This window comes from Sturnira hondurensis, unplaced genomic scaffold (genome assembly GCF_014824575.4).
Source record: "Sturnira hondurensis isolate 20B ecotype Veracruz unplaced genomic scaffold, ASM1482457v3 Scaffold0004474, whole genome shotgun sequence".
In the NCBI taxonomy this organism is placed as follows: Eukaryota; Metazoa; Chordata; class Mammalia; order Chiroptera; family Phyllostomidae; genus Sturnira; species Sturnira hondurensis.
In genome coordinates, this window is record NW_028077105.1 from 8498919 (window position 1) to 8521040 (window position 22122).

The 22122-nt window shown below is 38.0% G+C and overlaps 1 protein-coding gene across 4 annotated transcripts in view; it reads left to right on the plus strand.

Moving 5' to 3' along the window:
* ARHGAP18 (Rho GTPase activating protein 18) overlaps nt 1-22122 on the plus strand; it is a 168510-nt gene that overhangs the window by 110513 nt on the left and 35875 nt on the right. For all 4 annotated transcript variants that reach the window (XM_037045775.1, XM_037045774.1, XM_037045777.1 and 1 more), the window contains exons 3-6: nt 2436-2671; nt 6181-6244; nt 11183-11361; nt 21666-21831. In XM_037045775.1, coding sequence (XP_036901670.1) covers nt 2436-2671; nt 6181-6244; nt 11183-11361; nt 21666-21831 — 645 coding nt within the window. The remainder of the gene's footprint in view (nt 1-2435; nt 2672-6180; nt 6245-11182; nt 11362-21665; nt 21832-22122) is intronic.

Genomic DNA, 22122 nt, shown 5'->3' on the forward strand with positions numbered 1-22122 from the left:
GCTGTATCCCCTTTGACCCCCATGCTGTACCTTGCTTTTTTGGAAGAGCGGAACTAGTCTGTTCCATTTTTACCTGATAGCGTTTCACATGTTCGAAGATAATCCTGTTGCTCAGCAAGTCCTTTCTAGAAGAGAAAAAGATTCACGTGAACCATTCCTTGGACGTGGTTTTCAGAACTATCCCAGTCCTGGTTCATCACATCTTTCAAAGTATAGTACCCCAGATTGGTTGCAACGTTCAGGTTTAGCCAGCTTACCTAAGCGTATAGATCTGAACAGTGGAAAGATGGTATTAGTATTTTTTTAGCCTCTACGTTTGTTTCTTTCTTGTGTTTGGTCCATATTTTTTCTCAAGTCTCTTTCCAGCTGTATTTCCCACAGTCTCCACTACTACACTTGATATCCTAGAAGAAAAATGTCAAACTTTTCTCCTTACCCTTAAATATCATACTGTTTCTTTTAATCCCTTAAAGTCAAGCAGTCATCAAGTTTTGATGCCCAGTTTTGGCATCTTTCATATCATTTTCTTTTTATGCCTTGGGCCAGTTGTAAGTTTGTAAGTATGTCTTTGGTATGTAAGCTAATATACATCCCAAAACAGTAAGAGCCACCCACAGTCAGTGCCTCATGACCCACTAATAGTGATCTCCTTTCCAACAGATTTCTGAATTAAATAACTTTGCATTGAGATGTTTTAGCAGCAAAACACACCTAAAAATGTTTTCGTCCTTTGCTATAATGTTGCTTGAAACATTTGCCAATAATACTTTAAAAACAAAAGGTCAGAGGTTTTTTCTTAATTTAACATTTCTTACATTTGTCCAAGAAAATTATAATCAATTCATTCTTTTGTTGGGGTTTACTCCCATGGTACTCTCATTTTGTTCTCACTTCACCAGTGGAATCAGGCTTGTGTGTGGTAACAGTATCACAACCGTTCTGCCTCCCCCCTGGAAGGTGGATGCCGTATACCCGTGGTCTGCTGAGGGGCCAGAACACATTCTACAGGAGACAGCATTCAGGCCCGATGCATAGCCATGTGCCATTAGCTATTTCATAATTTTCCAAGATTAAAATGAATTCATAGATTGTTGTTCATTATGTGATTATCAAGAAGAATTGGAAATGTGGTTACGTGTCCGTGCCTTTCCTTTGACTTTACATTGAGTTTTACTGCTACTTTTCATGGAACAAATGATTAAACATTGTAACATTGTTTACTTTACCTGCTTTTTTCCCCCCCCCGGGAATTTGGGTTTATGCACTGTACTGAGTTCTGCCTTAACAGCATTAGCAATAATGGCTGACTTTGTGTCAGTAGTAAACAGTTTTTGTTGCCTGGCATGCAGAATGTCTGGCAGTACATTATGTTTCTTGAAGTCAAGGATATTAGTACTTGATTTCTGCCCTCGGGGAGTTTATATAGAAGGATAGACAGGCAGAACCAGTCAGTCTTGCACCACGTGACATGGACTGTCATAGAACCCTGCAACGCTCGTCCCCTGTAACATTCTCACTTTCGGTCATGAGGCAGCCGGGACAGCTGTGCTGCAGGTTACAGATGAGGAAACAAAGTCAGCTTGGGGCCAAGTGACTTGTCCAAAGTGACGTGGCTATCAGGGTGCAGAAATGGGATATGGCTGCAAATCTTTTGTGTCCCGAGTAATTGGTCTTACACTTTCCTCTATGAACTTGGTGCTTGGTGTGAATCTATTCTAGTTACTTTTCTGTATTTTTTATTAGAGCTCCGACAGTATTTGCTTTACCATTCACATCCTGCTTTTAGTGTTTTAAATTGATCTAGTTATATAGTTTGTTGCCTATAATAAGCTCCTTTTTTGGGCTTAAAATAGTGTTTTTTTAAATTTGTAAAAAGACATGCATGAATCTGATGTGCTGACTAGAGGAATTAAAAAAATTAACTTGAAATTGATTAGTTCCTAATGTCCAGATGCTCTTTGCTTCTTTGTCACACTCCCTGTCAGCAACAGTGAACAGTAAAAACAAACCTTTCCGTCAATTAGTGTTGAACTCGGGGACACGGAATTTAAGCCAAGAACCAGAGCTTTGATGGATATCTCCAGAATTGACTTCCCTCTATGACTTCATGCGGATAAGTTGTATTTTCATTGCTAGCTCATCTCTGGAAAGGGAACAGTATTATCTTCTTAGTTAATCTGCAGAGAAGTTAAAGAGGTTAATTACATGTGAAGTCATTAAATTTTTTTCATTGAGTATCTATGAAATGGATGTACAATTTGATATTGCTGTAGCTAGAGTTTATGGCAGTTGTCCAAGTTTCCGATAATGATTCTGAGCACTGTGGTTTGGTTGCAATGCAAGAGTTTCAGTAAGAGTTTTTTAAAAGCTTAAAAATGTACAAGTTCTCATTTTGGGTGATCTCACACACACACCATTTCTCTCTACTGTCTCAGAGGGCGAATTGGAAGAACAGTGGCTTAAGGAGGCCGGTTTGTCCAACCTCTTTGGAGAGTCTGCTGGAGACCCCCAAGACAGCATGGTGTTTTTATCAACGTTAACCCGGACCCAGGCGGCAGCTGTGCAGAAGCGGGTAGAGACCGTCTCCCAGACCTTGAGGAAAAAAAACAAACAGCACCACATTCCCGACGTCAGAGACATATTTGCTCAACAGACAGAGTCAAAAGAAAAAGTAGGTTTTTCTTTTTTCTTTTTGGATGCTAAAACAAAGGAATAATTGCTTAGAATTATCTAGACCAATCCCTTTTCGTAATTAAATCACGAAAAATACAATGAGCATATTACATGACAAGCACTGAAGCTCCGTGCTGGCAGGGATCTAGAGACTCGATCCCTGTCCTTCTTCTAGAAGTTAATGCTGATGGTGCAGAAAATTAAACAAGTTGCAATTCAGAGTGATAATCCTTGTGCGAGATGTCCTCGGGGCACCAGGAGTGGCCCTGTATCTCCCTCCCACCCCCAACAATGTGACTACCAATTGTTACTTACAGAAAAGTCGGAGGTGGGGGATTCTTCCTTATCTATTTAACTTTTGGAGGGATATTTGCTTTTTCCTTGACTCACTTGAGGGCGATTGGAAGTGAGGTGGGAGGGAGCTCAGTGCAGACTGATCACAAAGCAGGGACCCTGAAACATGAAGTAACTTCCCCTCTGTGTCTAGCTTTCAGCATGCTGCTTAGCACATGGAAGGTTTGATTAAATATTTGTCAGGATGATTAATTTATTAGTGGAAGCTGTTGGAGTCTGGTCAGAGCTATGGGACTTGTGAATGAAAAGATGTCAGGGAAGGCATGGTAAAGCAAGAGACCTACATTGCCTAGAATAGTACTACTCAAAACAGCCAGTTGGTGAGCTGTGTGTATTACTGGTGTGTGAGGACATAGGGAGCTTGCACAAAATGGAAATATCCTTGTTCTTTCATCTGGAAAGTCTTACTACCAAAAACACAACAACAATAAAAACAAAGAAACAAACAAAAAGAGAGCTGAACTAAATGGTGTTCTCAGGGTTAAAGATGATTTTTACTCTGGCCTAGAAAACCCAGTAGGGTGGTGGGAGTGAGAGCAAGCAAAAGGGATTTTGAACAACGATGGCAATGATAATAGTAGTAATAATGACAGCTGCCACCGCTGAGCACTTACTGTGCTAACTACGTGCCTTGCCGTATCTCCTTTAATCCCTACAGCTGTCTTTTGAGTGAATAGTACCATTTTCAGCCATTGGCTGAGGCTCACAGTCTTTAAGTAAATGGCTCAATGTTCTGTAGATAGGAAACCCGAATTTGTTTGTCTCTAGGATGAGCTTTTATTTTAACCACTACGCATCCTGCTGTATTTGGGTTTTCATAGAGGATTCTGATGTTAAGTGGTCTGAACATGAGACTCTAGTCACACTGTAAGTAAAAAATAATAAATATTTCATGATTCTTTACGGAATCGGGGTAACAAGAGGACTTGTTTTTGAGGTGTCTTTCTGTCACGTAGAGGTTTTTTGCTTTTTGTAGACATTTCGTTCTTCTAAGAAATCCTGATTAGCTGTAGGTTTCTGCTCCCTTCACGTAGTTGCTTGTGGGTCAAATCCAGTCTATTTTACAGTTTGGGGTCCCTGGATGGTTCCAGGCAAGTCTCTTACTTACCACCTGGTGGTTATTTGGTATATCTTCTGGAATGAAAGGACTGGAATAAGTGTCCGACTGTTAGAAAAATAAATGGTACATAAATATAGATCACATTTCCTTCCCAACTAAAGGAGGTAAGAGGAAGTAGAAGGGGGGAGGGGCGGAGAGCTGAGACTAAGGAAAGTATCATACATACCATGGGACTGAAGCCCGTTTCCAAGAGGATGTTGCAACTCGGTGCTAGAAGCAGGATTTTTCAGGAGACCTCTGACGATGCCTAAACTACGTGGTTTCAGTCCAAGGCAACTGGGGGATTGTATCATTGGATAGAGCTATGAAAAGAGAAATAGCACAAGTAATTTAAAATAATGTTGATTTACTTACATGGCATGCTTTTAATTGAAACACTTGCCACCCTTTACAGCCACCCCTCCATCCCTCCCTCCCTCCAGCAAACACGCGCCAGCCATCCTCACCTGCAGCTCCTCTGTTCTCAAACAAGTACATATTCATCTCTTCCATTTCATGTGCTTCCTCATGAAGCCCTTGCTGACACTAGGAAATATAATACAGAAATGAGTACCATCTGCACTGTCAACTTCAATTGCTAAGGGAAGCACTTCCAACCACATGCTCCAAAATATGTGTTCGTGTGTGAGATTAGAATCACTCACTGTGTTCCTTGTGCTGTAGAGGGCTGACCTTCTGTGGGCTTGTGGGCAGAGGGAGGGGGTGGTACTGCTCAGTCCTGTGGGGGATTGAAGTGGTGCCACGATCCCCATATCACACCTGCGACTTGGTAGTCACCATACACCGTTCTGGGAACTGCCAGTCTCCGAGCGGTGCAGTGATGGTCTCTACGTACCTGACCCGATGCTTTTCTAGACTCTTCTTAGACTGCAGGGAGGGAGGAGTCCTTCTTGACTCACAATTCGAGGTGAAATGTATGGTGAGGACAATGACAACGGCCACCCTTTTTTTTTGAAAAGACGAAAATCCAATCGAATGATATTTTAAAAAACAATTCATTCAGTTAGATGTTTGTATATGGGCGATCTTCCCTTCCTGACTACTGAGTACCTTCTGAAGCCTGCCTTGGAAAGGAGGGAGTACTGCCTGGCCACACTTACTGGCGAGGAGAGTCAGTGTGTTTTGCTGGGTCCATAGTCTCTTGGAGGGTAGCATTCCTCAAATGTCACTGCTTTGACCCCTTGACAAAGGAGTTCCTTTGCCTATCTGTGCTCTTAATAACTATTTGCTAATTTAGTTTTAGTCTGTCTCACAGTTATCACTAGTTTTTTAAAAAATTTGAAGGTTTCTATTTTATTAGCTACATGCCCCCTTGTAGTTTTATTTTATGATAGCCCTATTGAGATGTAAGTCACATACCATCCAATTCACCCATTTAAAGCCTACAATCCAGTGATTTTTTTAGAGTATTCACATATTTGCAACCATCATCACAATCAATTTTAGTACATTTTCATCATTCTCAAGAGAAAGCCTATATCTATTTGCAGTCATTCCTTATATTTTCCTCTTTACCCCCTAGACAACCACTAATCTGTTTTCTGTCTTTATGATTTCATAGACAGTTCATAGAAATGGAATCATAATATGTGGCCTTTGTGACTGCTCCCTTTCACTTAGCATGATGTTTTCAACATTCATCCGTGTTGTAGCATCTATCAGTACTCATTTCTTTTTATTGCCAAATAATATCCCGTTGTGTGGATACACCATCTTGCTTATCTCCTCATCTATTGATGGGGATTGCTATCTTTTTGATATGTTTGTCTTTTCCCCTCATCTAAGTAGTGGCATCCTTTGTAGCAGGGGCACGCTTGACATTTTTCCTATTCCCCACAGTGCTTAGTATTGTGTCTATTGAGTCGTGAGTAATCAAATATTTGTTGATTATAACCAGAGTACATTTTTCCCTGTGATCACTATAATTCTGAATACATTTCTTATATTCTAAAGGTTAGTAATGGAATTACTTATCATTCCATTTTTCTGGTTGTGAGTTGGAGATGACTAAATGGCCCATTTTCTATCTTTAGGCTCCAGATGGCACTGAATCACAGTCAGTCAGAACAAATGAAAACAAATACCAAGGAAAAGATGGTATGTTGGACCTGTTCTCTTGTATTCTTCTGCTTATTAGTATGACAAATAGATACAGCCTTTTAAAACATTCACTTTCAATTCTAGTAAGAAATGTATACTGAAATAGTAATATAAAGTGCCTAAGTAGATAATTACAGAGGGCTGAGCATCTGAGGTCTGTCCATAAAATATCCTGCCATGTACATGAAAAATGGAGACATTTATTAAAGAAGATACGAGATACAAGAAACACAGGACATTGTACATAGGACAATGATGTCTCAGTCCCCTTCAAAGTAGGTGCCTTGGGACCTCACACAGTTCTCTCAATTGCCATCAGCTGCCCTGTCGTATTTTCTTGAATCTCACTGAAGGTCTAAAATCTCTCCTTTTCAAAGCTGATTTTACTTTTGGGGAAAGCCAGAAGTTACAGGGCACCGAATCTTGGCTGTAGAGGACTGAGTCCCCTGAGTGATTTGGTGTTTCACCAAAAAAATCTACATGAGATGTGATGCATGAGTGGGCATATTGTTATGATGAAGCCACCAATCACCAGTTACCCATAGGTGCAGCCTTCTGAATCATCCAAATAATTTCCATGGAGCAATGTTTGAGCCTATTGCAAAATTTGATGGAGATTCATTGATCTACTCACTCAGTTGTTTTGAATGCAACAGCCACAGAGTACACATGCTCTATGCTCACTCAACAGTGTCTGCCACCCCCACTGACTAGTACACTGATGTCGTCATTGTTCACATATGTACTTTCAAGTCCACTCTCCTTGGCTGCCAGGTTATATCAATGTGGGGTGAACCATTCTTGTTATGTTAACAGTTGTTGGATTTTTTCTGGACACAGCTTCTATAGTGAGCCTTTGATGATAATGATGTTGATTGGTTTATATTTGTGTATCTATTCTAATATCTTTATACATAGTCACTTTTCCTGAATGCTTACCATCTGCAGGCACTCTGTGGAGATGTTTACCTAATTTAATATACTGAAGAACTCTATGTCAAAGGTATTGTTCTTAACATATTTTACAGTTGAGGGAATCGGTGAAGTCACTTTCCCAAGGCCATAGAGCTGTAAGTGGAGCCAGTGAATTTGAGGCCTTGTGCTCAAATCATAAGGTCTTAATTTATAAGTGAATTCCTTTTCAGAAAATTTAGAAAAACTTTAGAGAATACTTAAAATGTTTTGGACAATTGATTATAATTCTCCTTTACATAATATACTTTTCTTCTTCTGTATCTGTTACTTGAGAAATGAATTAGAAATTCAGGGCATAAATGAAAAGAAATATTAAGACTTTATTAGTACTTACCAAGGAAGAATCTATAGCTGTTTCATTTATTTACAAAAAGAAAAAGCATTCTCAATTAAAGTGATACACTTAAGCTTACAAATTTAATTTTTTAATGTGTTGCTGCTTAAAAACTATAATAAAGGTGGTCTTCAGGACTCTAACTTAGAGACTTCTCCTTTCGTTTATGTTCTTAAGACTTGGTGCCTGGAGGGTCCATGCCATTAGCATTGTTGTATATTGACTGGAAATAGTTGGACAGGAGGATCAGATAGACTGTGGAGAACTGGGAAGGGTACCCGAATGTTCTGTAAAAATCAGGAGTTAGTCCAAGATTATATAGAGCCTTTTGGTGTCTTGGAGCATCTGGTATAAGTAGTTTTTCATTCTTCTATACTTTTCCAGGCACTCTCCTGCATATCTGTGTCTATATGTAATTGTGTTTATACATGCATACATGTCTATATGTTTATATCTATAGAAGCACTTGCTTCTACTACTCTGCAGAGGTTCCTTTAGTTGCATGTTTTTTATCAGAATGAAATTAGTAGGTGTTTCCCAAGTCTACATACCAGCAAACAGTGAAATGGCAAGCGAACCAGATTGCCTAGTTGCCCAGATTGCCTAGTGCCTGCTAGAGAGCTGGGTCATCAAGAGAAGCAGACGGACATTTTGTGCCAAAGTCAATATGCTTTAGGCTTTGGGCAACAGTGACTGGCAATCTCTAAATGAACACTGAGGAAATATTGTCTTTTCTAGATGTTTTCCTCTCTTGCCAGAGATGGTGATGCAGGCTGTATAAATAGATGTTCCAGAAGACAAGTTCATTATGTGAGCACTTTCCAGCCCAGCTTGCAGCAGGCCAGTGAAGTATGGCAAGCTTGCCGCCTGATTCACATCTGCCTTTGCTGGAATGCTGTGAAGAGCCTCCAATTCTGATAGAGTCTCTAATCAGCATAATAAGAGAGTGTGTGTAACGCCATCCAAATCACTGAGTATTTACTCCTGCACCTGTTCTGGGCAATGCCATGCTCTTTCGCTAGCCAGTGAATTAACCAGTGTTAGGCAAGCATGGAAGGGTCTGAATGAAATGCATGGAAAACACCGTCTAGAGGTCGAATGTGGAGCTGTTTCTGCTCAAAATCTGAAGGCATGCATGACATAGTCTATTGTAAATATTTCCCCTGCACTTGGGCTTTTATATATGCTCCATGGAAGAGATTTATTCTAAATGAAAGTTACAAAGTGGTAGTGTTGCAAGTGCTGTCACATTTCAGATTAGCCTACTGTTAAGTAGTAATCTTAACTTTTCATCAAATCATACAACTCTGTGTATATGAAAGACCCAGTGTTTAATACTTGCATTTAGATGTATTAATAATGCCCTAAGAATTTTTAAAACTTTCATGTTAATAAGTATATATTTCTCTCTCTCTCCCTCTTTTATTTTATGTCTATGGAGGAAGGAAAAAAATTAAATAAGGGCACTTGGGCTATTTTGGACAATTGAAAAAATTCAAGGAGTTTTGTAAAATAGTTGTAACCCAGTGCTATTGACCACTTCAAAACCTAAGGAGAACAGATTAAAGAAATTACATTCTTTACTGTTGAGGACTTTGAGAGCCAGAAGTTTTATTCGACATTCTTTTAACTTTTCTCCTTGAGAGCAGATATTTGATTCAGATACATTTGTCAACCAATTAATTACACATTTCTTGTAGCAGCCCCCTACATTACACCTGCAGCTGTTTTTCCTACTATCTTCTCTGACTTGATTTATCATTTGAGCTTTTATGCTTTTATGTACATGTTTTTTGCCATGTTTTACAAAAAATTATGCTTTAAATATATTGCATTGTGACTTAATTATAATTTTTCTACTCAGTTTTTAATTCAGTATAGGGCATTTCATGGGTGGGAGGTGGTATTTATTATAAGTCTATCCTGGGGATGTTAAAGAGAAGAGGGAATAGTTTTAAAATTCTTCTCCATAAACAGTCACAATCTTGAAAGGTAGCTTCTAATTCAAGAAAATGGCTAATCTTTTTTCCATCTTAAAATGGTTTCCTAAGAAAATAACATACATAATCACAGTAAAACACAAAACAGTGTAAACCAGTGGGAAAATAAAACTGAAACTGGGCTTTGTCATTTTAAGTTAATACTGTGTAATTAACTGAATGAAGTTCTAGTTATTCTAACTTAAAAAATATTGTCACATGCTATTGAAGAGCATATCGCGTGGCATAGATGAGACAGCAGATAAATACTGTCAAGGAGCTTCCAATTTATTTTCATTTTTGGAATTAATGTAGGTGAATGTTTAGTTGCATTCTTAATTGTGAGATAGCGCTAGGACCAAGTTTGCAATTTGCAGGGCCCAGTGCAAGTTGGAAAGGTGCTTGTTCAGACTTCAAGTTGTACATCAGAGCACTGCTCACCACCCCCATGTCCCCTCCCCCCCACCCCCCGGCCTGTGCAGGGCCTCTCTGAGCCCACAGTCCTGTGTGGTTGCTCATGTCCCATGACCTTAAGCCTGCCCTGCTCACTGAGTGGAAATGAACTAGGCTAGATTTATATTTATTCTTAATTTTCTTTTGTGTAAAACAAAAAATTTTCATCTTAAAGTTTAATGACTATAAATATATTTTCTATATTTTAATATGTATATATGACATATTTATTAAATTTTAAAATTACCTTTACCTTTCATCACCTTATCATATTAGCATATAATATGAAAATATACCATATAAGTTTATTTCGTGATTCATTTCTGCTCCATGTGAATTATAGGTCTGCGGTGAGAAAATAATAATAATCCTGTCATGGCTTCCATGATTTCTTTAAAATGTGAATTGCATTAAAACCAAAAACTTATCAAACAGTGAAATTTAGAATTATTTTCTCCAAAGCTTAAAGCTGGTGTGTTCAGCAAAGAGGTTGTCAAATATATTTTTTCCTGTAGAATTAACAACAAACAAATTGTTGAATGTATACTATTGAAATGTTGATGTAAATGTCTGGAAGTTATTTGAGTAGCTTTATAGTTGTAGGTCCTTTTATCATCTTTGATAGAATCAGGTGCCAAATCTATTGATTCCTGTACCAGGTACCTCCAGAACTGACTCCTACAGTGATAAGTTTTTGGCAGTAACTCTTGTTTTGAAGTTTTTGCTATGATAGGTAGGTAACATTCCAGAATGGAAAAATGCAGTGCATGGAACAGGCCTTATTCCTGGAATCTGTTCTTCTGTGAAGAAATGAAATAGCATATTGCTAGTTCTAAGACAGATTACAACTAACTTAAATAAAAGAACAATTAGGTCTATGCAATTTTTGCGAGGTTTTTCATTCAGAGTTTGAGATTACCCAGGATGTTTTGGAAGTGGACCCAGTCTCAGAATTGGGAGCTCAAAGGAAGATTCCACAACCCAACTATGGATTTCTAGCCATCACATTTCTCCCTTGCATGCCCACCAACCACCCCCACCCCCACCCCACCCTGCACACAACATGCACCACTGGGAGGATTCCGTGAGCATACTTTTCCCAGGGGTTTTTATGTAGGTAATGTATTAGATGTAAAAAAAAAAAAAAGCAAAGGAATAAACTATGTGAATTGTGTATTTTGTTTTTCTCCCCAGACCAGGCATCTGGCCTAGCTGATGGTGAAAAGAAGCTTATCCCGCTGGTGCCTGAGGAGGCACCTGCTTCTGAAACAGATATCAACCTGGAGGTATCGTTCGCAGAGCAAGCAGTCAATCAGAAAGAGAGCTCCAAGGATAAGACCCAGAAGATCAAAGGCCATGATGCCCCAATACCTGTACGTAGTGCACTATTTGGATGTCACTGACCAGCCTTTATTTTTAACTAGTTTTTGTTTTCAAAACTTCATTGTAGAAAAGTTGAAAGAATAGGATAGCAAGCACCCGAACAGCCTTCGTGTAGATCCATTCATCAGTTAGCATTTTACAACCAATGTTTTCTCTCTTTTTTATGTCTACCTGTGACTATGCTGTGCTATCAGATGGGAACTAACATTTTTTAGTTTAAGAAAACAGAAATATAATACTTAAAAAATTGAACAATAAAACGAAATTTTCTTTATAAAAGGTAATATTCAAATTTTCCTCATTGTCATATTTCGCTCCATAGCTTCCCCTTTCTCCACCTCCATCCTGGTTCGAACAGAGACTCCATGTTACCTTTGATGTCCTCCGTTTGTTTCTGCGACTCTAGGTCAGATCCCCTGCTTTCTGCTTCATAGTTTTCAAGAGCCCAAATCAAGTTTCTGATCTTGTTCCTTTCTGTATGATTAGATTCTGGTTAAACATTTTTGGCCAAATACTGCCTAGATGATGTTTATGCCTCCAATTGCATCATCAGGGGAAGGGCATGACGTCACATGGTTCCTTTACTGGTGATGGGAGTTTGACCACCTGGTTGGGGAGATGTTCCTCAGATCTCCCCATTGGAAAGATACCTTTTCCTATGGGAAATTAATGTTAATTTATGATCCTTGAGACTGGGCGAATATCCTATTTGTCAGTGAAAATCTATTCCCCAGAGGTTTCACCACGTACTTGTCATACCTAGCTGAAACAATGTTTAAACTGGTGTTGAGAAATAGTGATTTTTAAATGTTAGTATTTCTTCTACATGGATTGGCTGGCAATCTGCTGTACTAGTTGGTTTTTCTCTCTTTTTTTAAGTTTCTTTTTTTAAAATTCTGATCAGTCCTTTTTTTATTGATTTCTTTTTTTAAAAAGATTATTTACTTATTTATCTTTAGAGGGAAAGGAGAGAGGGAGAGAAACGTCAATGTATGGTTGCCTTTCATGCATCCTCTGCTGGAAACTGGCCTGCAGGGAACCAACCTGCAACCCAGGCATGTGCCCTGACTGGGAATCGAACTGCGATCCTCTGGTTTGCAGGTCTGTGCTCAATCCACTGAGCTACACCAGTCAGGGCTTCTCTTTTTTGTTACTGAATATCACTATGAACTGAAGGCTTTCTTTTTTCATTCAATGTTTCATAAATTGTTATTTTTTTGATGTTTAAATTTACCCAAAGTTGACCAATAGGAGCCCTTCAGTTGGGGTCCGATGTTGTTTTAGCCTGTCCCCATCATTCATTTATGACTTCACTTTCCTAGTACAAGATGTTCCAGGCTCACACTATGCTTTTCTCCCCCCCCAGACTTGAAGAAATCCATTTACTTCTAGCAACAGATTGTATTTCAAAATGAAGCTGTATGTACTGAGTGTTCACATTGGTACTGAATATCTCATTTTTTAAAAAGTATTTATTTATGTATTTTGTAGAATTTTGCACATGCAAGCATAAAAAAGAATAGCATATGTAATGAATCCCAAATACTCATTACTTAACCAACATTTATTAACCCATGGCTAGTCCTGACCTATCCATACCCCAAACAAGTTTCCTATTCTGTATTACTTTGAAACACATCTTGGAATTATAGTTTATCTATAAATTTTTCAGTATGTATTTCTAGAAGCTTAAAGAGGGGTTTTGAGAAACACATCTATATTACCATTATGATAGCTAAAAAGTGCTAACAATTCTCAATTTCAAATATTTAGGCAGTATATAGATTTCAAATTGTATTATGCATTTCATAATTTTTTAAACACTTTGTTGAATCAGGAATCAGGTAAGGTTTATATATTGCAGTTGGTTGGTATGTTTTTTAAGACTTTTTAAAATCCCTCCCTCTTTTTCTTTCTCTCCTCTGTGTCTCTGTCACTCCGTGTCTTACTACCCTCCTCCGTCCCTTCTTTCATTACATTCCGTCCTATTCCCATTCTTTCTGTAGCTTTTCCCTCTCTCTCCCCCTTGAAATTTATTTGTTAAAGATACCTAGTTACTAAGTCATGGACAGTTACCCTCTGTGCCTAATTTTTCCCTGTTTTCTTCCATTTTCCTGTTCATTGATTGACTCTAAATTCATCATATTCAAGTTCATTTTTGTGTGTGTGTGGAAACTATTTCAAGTGTGACTGTGTCAAGAGACAGATGTCTGGTTGTCTTCCTCTCTGTAAAGTAGCAGCACTTTCTGATGAGTGCTTGGGTTTATTAGGTTACTAATGGTTACACAATGATGGGCTGATTTCCTTTTTAAATTTATTAATTTGAGTAATTCTTTTAAGAAAAACATCCCCAAAGTGGTTGCCTCCATTTCTTCACCAGTTTTCTACTTGTCTTCATTCTCTAGCATTTTTCACTAGTGACCAATTCGTGTTGTTTTATTTTCATTTTCTTGTAAAAATAGGATCTTAACTCATGGATTTAGACACATATGACATGACATCAGAAAAAGTTTTCCATCTGTAGCTGGCCTATTTTATCCTGCAGACCTAAACTTATCTGGCTCAAGAAATGCTGGTTCTGCCCTGGCTGGTGTAGCTCAGTGGATTGAGCTCGGGCCTGCGAACCACATGATCGCGGTTCAATTCCCAGTCAGGGCACATGCTTGGGTTGCAGGCCAGTTCCCAGCAGGGGACTCTTGAAAGGCAACCATACACTGATGTTTCTCTCCTCTCCTTCCCTTCCTCTCTAAAGATAAATAAATAAAATCTTAAAAAAAAAAGAAATGCTGGTTCTGTTTAGGAGAAATATACTTTATGACTACGATCAGGACACTAGGAGCAGTCCTTGTCTGGGCTGCCCTTGTGTAAATAAAGCCTTTTCAGAGGACGGAAGTGCATCTGTGCCTTCTTTCTTCCATGCTGAGAATTGGGGTTCTTAGGGACCATCAGGTAATATGATTAGAATGTCACAAAATTACTTGTTTGTTTTATCTTCCATTAATACACACTATTCTCAGACAATAATACTAATACTGTCATCAGTGACATGATTATGAGAAAACAGTCTAAACTTGTTGTTCTTTTCTTTAGCTGTTTGTATCCTTGGGATATATCTCAAAAGGAATATAACAATAAAATTATTGTGTTCTAGGTTTCTTAGGATAGTTATTCTCCCTGTGGTTAGATCACCAATTGCATACCTGGTTGAGTTAATTTGTGCCCTTTTATTTACAATTTTTAGGAGAGTTTTTATTTTGATTTTTATAAGCATGTAAAATATTTACATGGTCCAAAAGTCAAATCTAAAACCAAGGGATAGTCAAAATCTGGCTTCCATCCCTCAGCAGTTGCTCTATTCTCTCCCTCCCCTCACCGGTAAATTTCTTACTTTAAATTTATGGTTTGTCCTTCTTTTCTCAGATAAATCGTACCCCACTATGCATATTTTTCTCCATCCTGAGTTTTTTGTTTGTTTTGATTTAGTGTTATGTTTTGGAGATTACAGTATAGAGAAGAGTGATATAGAGAAGTATTTTTCATTCCTTTTTACGGATACATTGTACTCTATTGTGAAAATGTATCATAATTACAATTTATTCACCAGTTTCCTAATGGTGGACATCTGGGTGGTTTCCAGGAGTTATCACAGATTTTTTGACAACTGCCTCTAAGGATTTTCATGCCCAGTGGGGAAGTACAGGACTAGGCATCATCTGGCATGAAGACACAATCCATACTCCCAAACTATTCTTAACAAAAGTATCTTTTAAAAGTGAGAATCTTCATCTCAACAGATGGAAAAGTTTTAAAGTGACAGATAGGAGAGTCTAATGGAAAAAAAAATGAAGACATTGTTAGCTTTGAAGTTGTTGCTTCAAACAATGGAATGAAATAAATTAATTAATCTCCACTTGTTAGATTTAAAACTTCCTCTATCATTTTATTCTCCCCTTATTACACTAATCTGCACTCTGAGACCCTTTTGATTTTATTCATGCAGTGTCTCAAGCTTAAAATGACCTTCCCATTTCTACCCCTTTGTTGTTCCATGTTTACCAAGGAAACCTTAGCCAATTCTTTGTGGTCTAGCTCAGCATTTGACTTTACTGTGATAGGTCTTTCCTGACTGAACTTACATTAGATGAAATATGTAAAATCATCTCTGAAACTATTAGATGCCATGCTTTTGATAATCACTACCAATCAATCCATGTATTTATTTACACATGTATGTGTCTGTTCATTCTACCATTCATTTATCCATGTGTTTTCTAGAAGGCATGGACAATGAAGGTTTCCTCCTGTCCTCAGCATGGTTAATGAAGTGAATTTCTTATATTATAAGAAATTTCTTATATTACTTATATTCACCTTCTGAGGCAGGTGTGTAGGCAGGTAAAAGTTTAAACTCCGTTTCTACCCCATGCTCCTCTGCTTCTGTAAATTAGCAGTAGACTTTATGTAATACGTTGTTCTCTGTTGACCTCATTTTATATTCACTTTCTTTTTCTTACATCAAGCAGTCTTTGTTAATTCTTTATGATGTCACAGTGACTTCAAATTTCGCTTAAGTTTGGACATCACCTTTTATAACCTTGAATGTGCTTTAGTTTGAAAATTTAGCTACTATTCATTGTGTTCTTGTGTACACACTATATCTCAGAAANTTTGATAATCACTGCCAATCAATCCATGTATGTATTTACACATGTATGTGTCTGTTCATCTCTACCATTCATTTATCCATGTGTTTTCTAGAAGGCATGGACAACGAAGGTTTCCTCCTGTCCTCAGCATGGTTAATGAAGTGAATACTTATATTCACCTTCTGAGGCAGGTGTGTAGGCAGGTAAAAGTTTAAACTTCGTTTCTACCCCATGCTCCTCTGCTTCTGTAAATTAGCAGTAGACTTTATGTAATACGTTGTTCTCTGTTGACCTCATTTTATATTCACTTTCTTTTTCTTACATCAAGCAGTCTTTGTTAATTCTTTATGATGTCACAGTGACTTCAAATTTCGCTTAAGTTTGGAGATCACCTTTTATAACCTTGAATGTGCTTTAGTTTGAAAATTTAGCTACTATTCATTGTGTTCTTGTGTACACACTATATCTCAGAAAGTAAGCTCTGAATTATTCCACTTATTATCAAGTGATCACTACGTGGTAGATATTCTGATTCTTATTATTCATACAAGACAATGGGCTAGAGAGGTTACATGGCATGCCGGTGCTTGGTTTCAGTGACTAAGTCTTTTCTAGAAGACTATGTTGGCTCCATTTAATGTGTCCTAGAGGTATATATGCATTTAATTTAAATTTGTGAGTTTGTGTCCTTTAAAAAATATTTATTTATTTAAATTTTCAATTAGTTCCCATCTGCAATGGCACGAAGCTAGAGGGTATTATGCTAAGTGAAATAAGTCGGTTAGAGAAAAACAAATACCGTATGATTTTGCTTATATGTGGAATTCAAATAACAAAATAAACAAGCAAAATTGAAACAGACTCGTAGATACAGAGAACAGAGTGAAGTTTGCCAGAGGGGAGGAGGGTTTGGGTAATGGGTAAAAAATTGAAGAGATTAAGAAGTACAAACTGGTAGTTATGGAATAGTCCTGAAGATGTAAAGTTCAGCTTAGAGAATATAGTCAATAATACTATAAAAACTCTGTATGATGCCAGTTGGGTCCTAGAACTATCAGGGGACACTCGGTGTTGTTGTATTGGAGTTACAGACAACTTATTTAGGGTAACTTTGAATGTCACGTAAATAAGATTCTAATTTCTTGTGTCTGTCATATAAAATAAAAATTTAATATCACTCCTTTACTCTGTCTTGGAGACTAAAAACATTAAGGATTTGTTTAGGAACTTTTAAGATCATAGCTTTACAATGATCCTTACGATATCTATTCATATTCTAAATGCAAGTCCGTATTGTAATTCTTAGGTTCTTTCTCATCAGTCCTTTGGACTCCTATTGAATTGTGTTTAATTCAAGTAGGTTCTCACTTTATAACAACTCTGGTTGTCTGGCAATGCAACTCTGTGCATACCGAGGGCCAGAAAGCAGATGTGGAGGCCCAAGCTGAGAATTTGTTAGAGAATGAACCAACTCTGAGGGTCGTTGAAGGACTGTAGAAGAAATGGTGGTGCCGACTGAGTTAGGAAACCGAAAATCTAAGGCAGACACAGACTTGTACACAATGTAAAAATTAGTGTTTGAAGTCATAATCCTGAATTGTCAAGAAAAGGTTAAATTATGGCTATTGCTCTCCATTAAAAAAAATATGAACACATTTTAAAAACACAGCAAATATGAAAGATTCCTAAAAGTTCATTTATCTAGAAAAGTATTCATTTTCTTGAAATTACAGTGAATGAAATACTTATAATAAAATCACACTTTACACATGAAAAAAATTCTTAGGTAAGAAATGAATCTTTTAGCAGAGTATATGAAAGTCATCTTGTGGAAATTGCCCCATGGAGAGTACATTCCCTTGCTTTCCAAGTTGAAATTCAAGTGACTTGATGAGGAAAAGAGTCAGCTGCCTTGTAACTAATGAGACGCCTCAGGGATCCCTCGTATTGCAAGGCCTACAAAAGACTGATGCGGCCCCAAAGGCCATCTGATGAATTTAGGGTAACACATGAGAACCAAAGACCTTATATTTTTCAAAAAATTATATTTCACTTTTTTCTTCAAGCACATTTTTTAAAAGATAAAGAGCTTCCTTTTGCTGAAATTGCACTGCCTTCTCTTAGCCAACAAACTGAAACATCCAGCCTGTTAACTAAACAAAATGACAGGAAGCTTCATAAATATTTAATGCTGCTATGAATTAAACATTGGGATAAAAAAAAAACGAAGTCCTTTCATTAAGCACAATGTTAAATAAATAAATAAAGCTCCTGACATGTATTGCTAAGTAAATCAAATGTTTGAACTAATAATATTTCAGGTTTCTTTAAACATTTACCTCAGGTAATGCTTTGAATAATTGTATTACATGTGTTTGGATTATTAGACCAAAAGCAGCTAATTTTAATGAAACATTTAGGACTTAAAAAAAAAGTAAATGGTTGTTAAATAGGGGGTCTAGTCCTTCAAAAACAAAGCAATTAGCAGAACTCTGGGGCCAAGCACAGGGAAACTGCGAAGCTCAGGACAAATCAGAGGGCATGAGGGGAGCCGCCAGCCAGTGGCCCTGCCCCTCTCTGGGTCTGATTCTGTGCTTTCTCCCTAAGGGTGCCTTCATTCACTGAGTCAACGGGGGCTCAGCACCTGCCCAGTGCAAGTCCTCTGCCGCTGGAGGGTCACAGAGCTGATTAGGCCCTGACTCTTCTCCTTGAGGGCCTCACAGTCCTCTATCTACACCCACCAACCCGAGTTCTGCCTGCTGTGGCGGATGAAAAAGAGGAGCAGGACAGCATGATTACTGAGCTTAGGATTTAGAAGGTCGGAATTTATATCCGTATTACGTCACTGGCTGCTATTGACTTCTCTTTATTGAGCTTCAGTTTCCCCACTTAACATATGCTGTGATAATACATATGCTATGGGGACTTTTGCAGGATAGAATGAGAACTCATTTATCAGATTGTGAGTACTATCCTTTTTTCTTACCTTCCAGTAATATTTAAGAGGAAAGGAAAACCATGAAATCCTGAAATTATTGAGAAAGTTCTGTGAAAGAAAATGTAGTAATAATACTTTGTGTGAGCTCAGCGTTTGCTCTTTGATCCCCACCACAACCTTATGACACAGGTTGTATTATTCCATTTTACCGACGAAGTGACTGAGACACACATGTGATGTAATTTGCCAAAGCCCACATAGGTAGTAAGTGATGGAGACAAGATTGCCACCTGTTGTCTGGCTCCATATTCTCAGCCCCTTTGTGCTGCCCCTGGAGGCCAGTAACTCTGGCTGGAAATTCACTTGGGATCCACATTGGATTGTGTGTATTGCTCCTCATTTAGTGTTCTCACAGGAAAAATAATTGTTACAAAAAAGTTAAGAAATAACCTCTTTCCCCTATAGAGGACTTAAAGGTTTTTTCTTGGAGTTGAGTTTGCTTGAAAAAAATTAGCTGCTCAAATACCAAAGGTGGTGGGGTTAGGAAGTGCTCTAGGGCAACAGCTCTCAATCATTTTGGTCCCATAACCCCTTTAAGCTCTGAAAAATTACTGAGGACCTCAAAAGGCTTTTGTGTTATCAGTGAGGAAGGATGCTGGTATTGAGAATGGCTACCACGGTTTTCAGTGCTTCGACGAGACCTCAGATGTGTGGCCTTTGGCCAGGTGTCTCTGAATTCATATTGTTAGGGTGTGGGCTGTTTTCCTGGGGCTTGCAGCTCTCTGAGTCTGCTGTGACTGAACCAAGAAAGAAGGCATATGAAGATTTTTATAGAAATTATGAGTTCATGAAAGATTCTGAGGAGGTGAACAAGGCTGGTTCAAAGTGATTTTGGAATGTAAAGAATTTCTTTGGATCTCATGAGTTCCATGGAAGTTGGTCACTGATCTGGGGTTTTTAAACCATGAACGAGGAATATGTAGGCCAAGATATAGTTCTTCTGATAAATAAACAATTAAAAAATGGGAGGGGGCTTTCATTTATGTCAGTTATACCTATAGATAGTTACCATATTAGAAGTTAAAATTGAGAAATTAAAAAATATTATTCCATTTAAAATGCGATAGTGCAATTAACATTTTTGTGAAAAATAGCCATATTTATAAGACAAGAATTATTAAGAAATGTGACATGGTTTCATATTGTAGCAACTTCTCATGTCTGCATCTGCATTTTCAGGTGCAATAGCACAGGTGCTGTACCTCGGGAAAACTCCACTGTACAACTGTGGGAGGAGGAGAGGGAAAAGGCAAATAGTGTCTTCATGTCAATTATTAAAACAGCTTTTGACCTCTTGGACTCCTTGAAAGGGCATTGGGTCCCCCCAATGTTCCTTGGATGATGCTTTGAGATCTGCTACTTTAGGACATATCTTTTGCAATAGTTTTTAGATTATGAAGTATTAATGATATGGTGTAACACTGAGCAAAGCAAAGCAAATAAAATCAAATGAACATCCTTGGCCATTAAATTAGGGAGTCAAAGATAAACCCAAAAGATATCATTGGTAAGATTTTTTAGCAAACAGAATAGTTATTGTTTTAGTAATCAGTAAATACAGTGAGACTGTAATTTGTACTAAATGTTTATTTTCTTATATTTAAGGTATTTCATATTAAAAGAGGCAGAATAGGTAGTAGATGATATTCGAGAAAGGCACGAAACAACGAAAATACCACTTACCTACCTATGATAGCAATATCTCTAAGTCTCAGTTCACTTACTCAGTGGTGACAGTAGTAATAAAAGCAACCACATAAAAGTACTTGGGAAGTGCCAGGCAATTAAACCTCACAATGGCCCTCTGAATTAGGTTGCCTTCTCCCCCTCCCTCCTCCTTTCTCTCTTCCTCTGTTCTATCCTTTTCTCCTTCTTCTCTCTCCCCAGCCCATTCTCCATCTCCTCCTCCATCCACTCCTCCTATTTTGTAGAAAGAATGGTTCATTGAAGCAGTTGCCAGACATCACCGAGCTTAGTCATTGGCCAGATGACTGGTAGGCGGTCTCATATGATCCATGAGTCCATGCTCATAAGTCCATGCTCTCATATGATCCATCTGGTCTGCCCCTCTGCCATGCTGTACAGCCCTCTGTGTCTACTGTATTTGGTTTTGAATGACAATATTGCTATATTGTATTTAATTTTATATATGGCAGTTAATAATAATGTGGGTAAAGAGTACCTGGAACATTGTAAGCACTCACTTATGGCTACTATTCTTTTTTCTTCTTCTTCTCTTTCACTTTTCCTTTCTCTTCTTTCTCTTCATGGTTTATGCTGGACTCCTGATCACCCTGCTCCTTAAAGGTCAGGTAACTAGAGTTCTTTTTCTCCTTTGGGTTTACTGTCTCTTTCCTCTTCTTAGCCACTGGTGTGAATATGCCCAGGACATGGTCTGGTTCCATTGTTTGTCTGACCTCAGAGACTGACTCCTGAACTCCCCACTGTCTGGGGTACATCATCAGGACAGTATCGTTCTTTATTCTGGCTGGAGAAATTACGCCATAGTTTTGGTTGTCACTGTTTTATACTTATAATTTTATCTTTCATTAAGAAGAAGGTACTGTACTAGTGATACTACTATATTATGAGTATTTACTATAGAATTTACTATATTACCCCTTTACTATACTAATGGTATTTATTTTAGAATTTCAGAGTGCCAAAAGACAAAACAGGCACCACCAGGATTGGTGACCTGGCACCCCAGGACATGAAGAAAGTTTGCTATTTAGCCCTAATTGAACTGACAGCGCTCTATGATGTACTGGGTGTTGAACTGAAACAGCAAAAAGCTGTGAAAATTAAAACAAAAGGTGAGTTGACATGAAAAACAGTTGGATTTACTTTTAAAGTACCAAGGATGAGCCTGACTTTTAACAGTGTTTTTAGGGGCAAAACGTTTATAGAACAAACACTAAGATAACCTGAAGTTTAGATTCTAAAGCATTGCCTTCAAAAATTTTGTACCTTGATAAAAATGCACTGTCTTCTGGGCTGTAGAAAATAAAGGCACGATCAAATGCTAAATTTCCATAGAGGGAATTCAGAAGGAAATTCTGAATCAAGAAATCTTAACTCACATGCTTACTCCTTTAAAACAGTAC